The sequence below is a fragment of the Sinocyclocheilus anshuiensis genome, unplaced genomic scaffold, assembly GCF_001515605.1.
Source record: "Sinocyclocheilus anshuiensis isolate Anshui unplaced genomic scaffold, SAMN03320099.WGS_v1.1 scaffold4587, whole genome shotgun sequence".
Classification (NCBI taxonomy): Eukaryota; Metazoa; Chordata; class Actinopteri; order Cypriniformes; family Cyprinidae; genus Sinocyclocheilus; species Sinocyclocheilus anshuiensis.
Window position 1 is genome coordinate 24,513 of NW_015549935.1, and position 9,499 is coordinate 34,011.

Below are 9,499 nucleotides of genomic sequence, written 5' to 3' on the forward strand. Positions count from 1 at the left end.
GGATTTTACAAAATATTACTAAAATATTTATCTCTAACTTATTCACCATTTATCATCTGTAACACTATCGTGTAACCACTAGATGGCTGTTTGGCTCTCTCTATATAAACATGACTGTGTTCCCTATAGTGGCTGGGAACTTTGGATTTTCACATAGTTACTTGTATTTGGATATATTTTTAGACATTATTAAAGACATATTTATCAGTTTTTGCATTAGTCAAATCTGGACACAAAGAAAGCATTTTGTTACTCATTCTTGCTTCATATAATAGCTTGATCAGTCACAGGAAAGTAATCAATATGCAAATCTTTTTGACATCATTCTACCTTCATAGATGTTCATTAGTCATTCAAAGATTTGTTTAAATTATATAAATGCGTATTTGCTGAATGCTGACGGCAAATGAGAAATTATTATTATAATGTTTGCCTTACTAACAATATAAAAGCAATCATTATAATACTTTTTGTATACATTTTAATTCCTTTGTTTAACAGTTCTATCTGATTATGAGACAGACTTCTGTCTGTGGACAGAACTGTTAACGAGGACAGCGAACAAGAGGGACAATGTGAGCACTGTGTGTTCAGGCGCTGCCGCTCTCAGCGCAGTCAAAATCAAAGTCCCGCCATGAACGCATTGGCCAAACAGAAAAACTTATCAGCCGATGCCGATATTTGCCAAATATCAGCCGATATATCGGTCTTGGCGATATATTGGTCGACCACTAATACTAATAATAGTTGCGTTTGTTGTTGTAGTTGTTATGGCTAAATGTTTGCTCTGAATATATGTGAAATGATAATGTAATAATATTTGTTGTTTGATAGTACTTTGACTTTGAGATTTGGAAGAGCATGAGCCTGTGTTTAGGTGAATTTCTTGATAAAGCGCAGCTTGAGGTAAGCGATGATGAGGAAGATGAGAGTCATGATTCCCAGAGCCAAATGATTCTGCCACAAACCCCAAGTTGAGTAGTCGATGCCCTGTTCGCTCAGAAAGTCCTTGCCTGTTGAACAGCTGCAATGAGAAATGATGAGAACATGATCAAAAGTAGTTACGTGTGTGTATATACTCAATTGCAGAAGCATGTAGTAGGATTGCATGGTGGAATGTAGTGGAATGAGCTTGTTTTGGCCTCTAAAGTGAGTGATAGTGCAAATGCAATGGAGCAGCTGTAGCTGATATTGATAGAGGGCTCGTATTGGCTGTGGGAATGTGATTGACGAGGTGTTGCAGCTGTGATGCTTGAGAGAAGCAGTATTTCAGAAGGCATAGTGGCTGGAGCGGCAGCCCTTGTGGGAAGACCTACGAGTGTAAAGACCTGCGACTCTACCGAGCAACATCTCTGTGAGTCTGCTCTCTCTACTTTCCCCTTCTTCCTTTCAGTCTTGCTTCTTCACTAACACCAAGTTTCTCTCTGATGCTTCATTCATGCTGCACTTCAGAAAAGGCTCTACAGCTATGCTGTTCTCCCACAACAACAATGCACATGTAATCCTTTGATGCTTGGACGTCTTGGACACATTTGCTTTCTTGCCACATCTTTTTCTCATTACAGCCTTGGAAACTCATGCACTTCACACAAACCTACTCTAACACACACCTGGCCTTCCTATGCAGCTATTGTTTCCCGCTCATAAATGAAGGCCTTGATTAGCCGCTCAAGTGAGTTTCATTGCCTCACTTATTTTAGTAGCATTGACACACTTTATACGAGTTCTGGCTCCGATTTTCTTTTCCGTTCCATTCTTAGCTTCTCTGCTTTCACGTTCTTTTTACTCTGTTCTCACAATTTTCTGTGCATTTGTCTTTTTACATGTCTACATACAGACTTGCAAATATACTTAAGTAAAGCTGAAATACAAATGAAACTGCCGCCCTCAGATGCCCTTCTTTTTATATTCACATTGCTCTTTTCAAGTAACACCAGTCTCTCGCATTGTCATTTCTCAAACACACTTTCTGCAGTATGTATTTCAAGTAACAAATGCTACTCATATGCAGCTACATACTCACACTTGTATTTCTAGGCCACTTGTGTTCCTCATGTCACACAGGGTGAGGCCAATGAACTCATTGATTTCCACAGCCTGCAAACACATTCATCATCAACATCAGCCACAACTACGCATTATCGTTCACTAAAACAATAAACCTAAAATTAATTTACTAATAACAAAAAATATACTAAACCTACACAAATGTTTCTCAGCTTTTACCTACTGTCTTAACATAACTACAACTGCCACCCACATTCATGTACACTACACTTCTATATACATACAAAACTTTCTACATTTCATGCAAATCAAACACTCCAGGAGAACATGGACACTTTAACACCCACAACAAGACCGTAATGAGGAATACTGAGATACTTCAACCAGTTCAACCAGTCAGCCACACTGGGGAGGTTCACCAGCAGCCCCGAGAAGATCTGAACACACGGAGAAATAAGACTAAATATTACAGCTAACACTTTTTATGTCACCATGATTATACACCCAAACTATGCAAACACATTGAATGACACATTTAGAACACTACATAATACAACTGTCCTTTACTGTTATAATTACACAATTATTTATATAGATATACTGTATATAACTACACACATGTACATATTTACACAGATTTAAATAATTTAATTAATTTTATTTATGCATTTAGCAGACGCTGTTATCCAAAGCGACTTACAGTGCATTCAGGCTATACGTTTTTTTTTTACCAGTATGTGTGTTCCCTGGGAATCGAACCCACAACCTTTTGTGCTGCTAACGCAATGCTCTACCACTGAGCCAATATTTTCATTCATAAATGTCGGAGTACTCTGTTTTCACCTCTCTGCAATGAACACATCTTGGTTACATAATGTAACCCTTGTTCTGCACCCTTGCATGAGGGAAATAACATTTCTATTTCCTCCTTCAGGGAATACAAATTACAAGGGGCTTACTAGGAAGCCAAAAAAGGTGTCCCAACATTCTCACAATACTTGATTGAGCAATCACTGGGGTGTGCACACACATCCATATATGAATGTAAAACATGCCAGTCAGCCAATACCTGAAGCTCCCCAACCCTCTTGATGGATGTGAGCACAACCAGGAGCACTGTCTTAAATGACAGGAACTTGACCTTGATTGAGTCAAACTGCTCAAAGGAGGGTTCGCTGTAGTCCTGCAAAAACCATGAGGCACAATCTGGTGGGATTTAATCTCACACAACATGATCATCAGGTCATGCTTCCCCCCAAGGATCTTCCATCCACTGCACTGGAATTTGCCACAATGGCCGAGACATACACTTTCAAAGTGGAGGAGGACAGCCTCTGCTCCGACTTTTCTTGCAGGAAGGAAAGCACAGCACTGACCAGGCATCTTTGGGGGTCCTCTCAACAAGAAGCACACCAATCAACAAACAGACTCCACTTCAGAGCATAGGCCTGCCTAGTAGAGGAGGCTCTAGTCTGAGTGATAAGGGCCTTTCGCACCGCGGGAACCTTTTCATAGTACCAGAACTAATTGTGGAACTACCCACTTTTTGGCGTTTTCGCACCGCCGGAACTGGGTGCGATTTTAGTACCGGACTGCCTTTTTCGAGAACCAAATTAGCTCCTACTCCGGAGCAGGGTCTAACCAGAGAAAGGAAAACTTGAAATCACATCATATGACCCCCTTTAATTAATTTCACTCTAATCTACACTGGGTTGCTTGAACAGATAACAAATATAACAACTGCTCTCTATGTAAAAATAATTACATTAATTATTGCAAATACTGATGATAACCCTTAACCATGGTACACTCACAGCCTCATGTAAAATAGTGTTTTGTGTGTGTGTGTTTCTTTACCATCATGAACACAAATATCATGTTAATGACGATGTTAGCGATGGCCACCACCGTCTGATCAGCGGAGATGGCCAGAGTCATGGACGTGGCTGTGTACGACACCAGAACGATAGAGAACAGGAAGATGAAGAAGGCCTCGGCCGTTGACTTCAGACCTGCACAGGAAACACAAACACATCAGACTGCATGTTTCATATCAGACAATCATGAACGATGGCAATGTGTGTCTGACCGATCATCCAGTACACCACGCAGCTGAAGATGATGGCCGGGATGGTGCGCAGAGTCAGGACGTCAGACAGGATCTTAGACAAGAAGTACACCGAGACTCTGTAGTATCCGCTGATGTACTCGTGCCTGAGGACACGCCCACCATAACAACATCATCAATCAATCAATCAATCAATCAAATTACAATCACAACGTTAACTGCACATAAAATATCACTAATCACATTCACAAGACAATCTTAACATAAAATTATGTTTAACTCATATTTTCTTTTCTTACGTTAGAACAAAACAAATTAAGATTACCTCCAACTTGTCTTAAATCCCCAAAGGTAAAATGTTCTATGATTTCAATAGGTTATTTCAAACTGATTGTTGTAATTAAGCATTACAAAATAAACTAGATAAAAAAGTTAGTCAAGACAAACTTTAGGTTGGCTTGAGAAAGCCTAGCCTGAAAGTTTAAAGCAGTTGTAAAAGCCTGAAGTTTGAAAATTTAGATGCATTAGCACGTTACTAGCATGTAGCTAGCATGTTTCTAACATGATTATCATTTTATTAGCATGATTAGCAAGTAACTAGCATGTCACTACCATGTTTCTAACATGATTAGCATGTTATTAGCACATTGCTAACATGATTAGCACACTACTAGCATGTTGCTAGCATGATAGCAAGTGACTAGCATTTTTCTAGCATAATTAACAAGTTACTAGCATGTTTCTAACCTGATTAGCATGTTACTAGCATGTTGCTAGCATTATTTGCATGTTACTAGCATGTTGCTAGCATGATTAGCAAGTTACTAGCATGTCGATAGCATGTTTCTAGCATTATTAGCATGTTACTAGCATGTTGCTAGCATTATTAGCATGCTACTAGCATGTTAGTATGTTTTTAACATGATTAGCATGTCTCTAGGATAGATAGATTAGAAATATTAGATGAGTTTGATTGAGTTTAAATGGATTAGAAATAGTACATAGAAGGGAAGCTTGACGTCATGTTGACGTCAACATGAAACGACTTGGGATTCGTTTTAAAAACGACTCGTTTCAATGATTCAGAGTCGACTCTTTCTTTTGAGAGACAATAACTTTATACACGTGCACTTTCAGAGCACTTTCAGATTTAAAACTTTGCAGGATGTTTTCATTCACTTAGAGCTGTGTTCCACACTGCATGAAAGGTCATTTTCAAAAATCCATAATAGGGGCACTTTAAACCAAACATCATGAAAATCATTCAGTATTTTTTTCAAAGGAAGAACCAGTTTTTGAACTCGTGTGTGTGTGTGTGTGTGTGTGTGTGTGTGTGTACTCACACAAATAGTTTCCTCTCAGTGATGAAGAGTTCAGCTGAGGAAATAGAACTAAAGCACTGATTGGTGGTGATGAAGAAGAGCGCGCCCATCCTGAAACACACATACACTGTTAGTGGACAGCCAAAGGGAGTTTTACAAAATATATTACACATGCACAAAGTTGCACCAAAGTATTATTCAGTAAATTATATTTGAAAACACTACGGCTAAAGAGATGCAGCTTCTGTTCATCAGATCTGAACACTGAATCAATTCTAATTCAAGCAGAAATGATTCTTCTCACAGAAATACTGCGTTTTCATACCTGTTCTGAATGCCGCTCGAATTCTTCTTCACTCCAAAAAATATGGCTCCAACAACCAGAGCCAGTAAAATCATCACCCCCATCTGTAGAAAAAACACTCCGATAAATATAGAAATATCAGCTTACATGTAAAACTTCATCTTTATTTCAATACTCTAATATATAAATATATACATTCTTTAAACATATATACACACACACACACACACACACACACACACACATATATATATATATACATACATTTTATGACATTTAATGACAAAAATAAAAGTACATTAAATAATTTCAATATATTTACTGTTTTACTTTAAAACACCAGCAAAATCATCTCAAATATATTAAATTAATTGAACAGTTCAGCTGATTATGGCATAATTGATATACAGTAAATGTTCTCTGCATAATTCAAGGAATCTAACAAGACCAGTCTTATAAGAAGAAAAACTTTTTATAAGCTATTTCTTGACATTTCATTATTATTAATGGTTAATGGCTTCATATTAATAGTTAATAGTCATAGGTGGCGCTGTTGTCAAATTGATGTGGTGTGACTATGGCTCTTATAACACACACCAAGTTTGGTTTGAATACATTAAAGCGCTGCAGATATATAGCCTCTCGTCTGTTTTGGTGTACTCTTCGTCAAATTCGTACACGTGTTATTTGAGAACGGTTTGCCTAATAAACTTGAATTCTATAACTTTTTGCCAGCATGGTCTGAAGATGATCGGAGCCAATTTTGGTGAAAATCAGACAAACCATCTAATAAAAATATTAAAAAATAGGTTTTTAATAAAAAATTGCCAAAAAATCTTGACCTGTACATTTTTACAATTTTGGTGACCATTTCACTCTACGTGGGCCAAGGAATCAGAGGAAAACATTGCTCCTAAAATTTACAGTTCAAAAGTTATTAGCATAAACTGAGTGCAAATTTGAACTGTTGGTGGCGCTAGAGGGATTGAGTTACACACTCAAAACTAGCTATGGTTAATTTTGAGACTGTCCTCTATCTGTGTGCCAAATTTCATAACTTTCCCGCAAGCAGTTCTATGGGCTACCATAGGCTGTGTCCGAAAGCCTAGGCAGCTGACTTGCTGCCTTATGAGGCAATGACTTTGCAGGCAGCGTTTTTGCACGAAGGCACCTCACGAAAATGTTTTCGGATAAGCTTCTGAGGCAGCTTAATGGTTTAATGATCTACAACAAAATTGAACGAGTTTTTGTGATAACTAAACAAATATTAAATTATTATAATACTGATTTCCCGCTCAGCGTAACGGTTTAATGATCTACAACAAAATAGAATGAATTTTGGTGATAACTAAACGAATATTTATTTACTATAATACTGATTTCTCGCTAGAAATAACATCAAAAGTGCAAAAAGTTAGTCAGAAATATATATTTACACACAAACAACTTTCAGACGCCATCTTTATTTTTTAGCTCAACCGTCACGGAATGGAGCGCACAGGATTGTGGGATATCAAAGGCAGCGAAGGATACATCTATGCTGCCTTCAAAATTCGATCAGAAGAAGGTACCTCCGGAGACGGGAAGTAAAGCAGAATTTGTATTCGGACGTGCCTTGATGCCTTCCTGCCTTGGAATGCTGCCTCCGAAGGCAGAATTTTAGAGTTTTTGGATGCAGCCATAGACTTCCAGAGCAGAAGAAAGAAGAAGAAGAAGAGGAGGAGGAGGAGCACCAATGATTACACCTTTGGCGCTTGGATAATAGTATCTCAGTGATTCTAAAATAACAGTACTGTTATGTGTAGCTGAATTATTTAAATACTATCATAAAAACTATTATTTCAGCTCAAAGTCTGTGAATGCCTCATGTAGACGGTGGTGCTGACCTGAGCGAATGAGGTCTGTGGGTTCAGCATTAGGTTCCTGAAGGTTCTCCTGAGGACCCAGTTGAACTGGTGGCAGGAGGACGTGCTGTAGGTGATGGTTCTGGATTTGGGTCGTGTGCTGTACTCCTGTCCCTGAACGATTCGCTCCAGCTCGCTTTTGGTCTGTTTGTAGCTGGTGCTGTTCTTGTATTCTTCCACCAAACGGTCCTCGATGCCCTTCAGAGACGAACTCAGCTGCTCCTCGTCCAGTTCTGACACACGCAAACACATTTATAATCAGTCACACAAACGGTAGATAGAGTACCGCGGCTGATGGATGGACAGGATGATGGTGCGACCGCTGTTCACCATTCTGAACAAACCACAATGTCAATGTCATATTTCACCCCCAAAAAAACAGTTTTTTATTATTATTTTATTATTTTAAAATATAAAATTAAAAAAATACATATGCAAATTTATAAATAAAATGTATACAAAGTAATTAGTTATTATTACATTTAAAATTTAAATGTATAAACAATTTATATAAATACATTTATATAAAATGTAAATGAACGCCTCCCTGAAGGAGGGAACAGAGACGTTATGTCAACACTGACATTAGGGGTCTTACTTGAGAGCCCAATCACATCTGAGTAGTAAAAAAACAGGCCAATGAATATTGGTGAGTGGATTTTGCATGCCTAGTGGCATGCAAACGAATATATAAAACGACAGTGTGCATCCACTCAATCAAGTTTACGCTGAGGAGCCAAGACTGTGTTCCAGCCATTCAGCTGTGTAGTTCAAGGTTGTGGCAAGAGGGATGTAACATCTCCCCACCCTCTTGATGGAAGTGAGTGGGGTCTGGAGCGCTGTCTTCAGAGACAATATCTTAAACTTGACTGACACTAGAGGTCCAGAAAGGACCACTGAGAGATCCCATGAGAGGACAAGGTGCAGTCTTCCTCCTTATGTCTCTCAAGAACCTAATGATCAGGTCGTGTTTCCCATAGACCGGTCATCTACGCCATTGTGATGTGTTGCAATAGCAGCAACATGTACACTTTCAAGGTGGAGGGGACCGTCTCCGCTTCAGACTCTCTTGCAGAAAAGAAATCACAAGTGGGAGGACTCATGGGAAGTACAACTCCTCATGGGAAGCAAAACAGATCACTGAGTTGACTTCAAATCAGCTGGACCACCAGTCTCCTTTTCTCCTGGGAGGGTGAGCTGTTATTAGAGCATATCGACTGCATAAGGGACAGGCTGCATCGCCTTCCTGCTGGTGGTAGTTCTGCGGCCAATATGTTGGTTCTGGCCACACCGGAGCAGATGTAAAAGCCACAGGGGGATGACTTCAGCGACAGGGACTGGCCCTCGGCACAGGCAGTCCAACTCCTCCAGGATGGCACATCAATACGTGTCATTGCCAGAAGGTTTGCTGTGTCTCCCAGCACAGTCTCAAGAGCATGGAGGAGATTCCAGGAGAGAGGCAGTTACTCTAGAAAAGCTGGACAGGGCCGTAGAAGGTCCTTAACCCATCAGCAGGACCGCTATCTGCTCCTTTGTGCAAGGAGGAACAGGAGGAGTACTGCCAGAGCCCTGCAAAATGACCTCCAGCAGGCCACTGGTGTGAATGTCTCTGACCAAACAATCAGAAACAGACTTCATGAGGGTGGCCTGAGGGCCCGATGTCCTGATGATTTGCCATTGAACACCAGAATTGGCAGGTCTGTCCTTTTCACAGATGAGAGCAGGTTCACTCTGAGCACATGTGACAGATGTGAAAGGGTCTGGAGATACACCATCTGTCGTCTCATTAGGAGCATGCCCCGACGTTGTACAAATACAAACTACTATACAAACTTATACAAACTACTGAGTACCATTTTGAGTTGCTGCAATGAAATTTCAGCAAAATGGACTA

At 39.6% G+C, this 9,499-nt stretch overlaps 1 protein-coding gene across 1 annotated transcript in view; it reads right to left on the reverse strand.

Annotated features, from left to right (window-relative positions):
* Window positions 1–858: 858 nt before the first annotated feature.
* Window positions 859–9,499, reverse strand: part of LOC107660960 (ATP-binding cassette sub-family G member 2-like) — a 13,672-nt gene continuing 5,031 nt past the window's right edge. The window contains exons 5-13 of the mRNA XM_016450400.1: window positions 7,878–7,939; window positions 7,588–7,838; window positions 5,723–5,805; window positions 5,419–5,508; window positions 4,097–4,221; window positions 3,865–4,019; window positions 2,355–2,444; window positions 2,024–2,097; window positions 859–1,024 (exon numbers count right to left, since the gene is read on the reverse strand). Of these exons, the coding sequence (XP_016305886.1) occupies window positions 874–1,024; window positions 2,024–2,097; window positions 2,355–2,444; window positions 3,865–4,019; window positions 4,097–4,221; window positions 5,419–5,508; window positions 5,723–5,805; window positions 7,588–7,838; window positions 7,878–7,939 (1,081 nt within the window). The 3' untranslated portion in view covers window positions 859–873. The remainder of the gene's footprint in view (window positions 1,025–2,023; window positions 2,098–2,354; window positions 2,445–3,864; window positions 4,020–4,096; window positions 4,222–5,418; window positions 5,509–5,722; window positions 5,806–7,587; window positions 7,839–7,877; window positions 7,940–9,499) is intronic.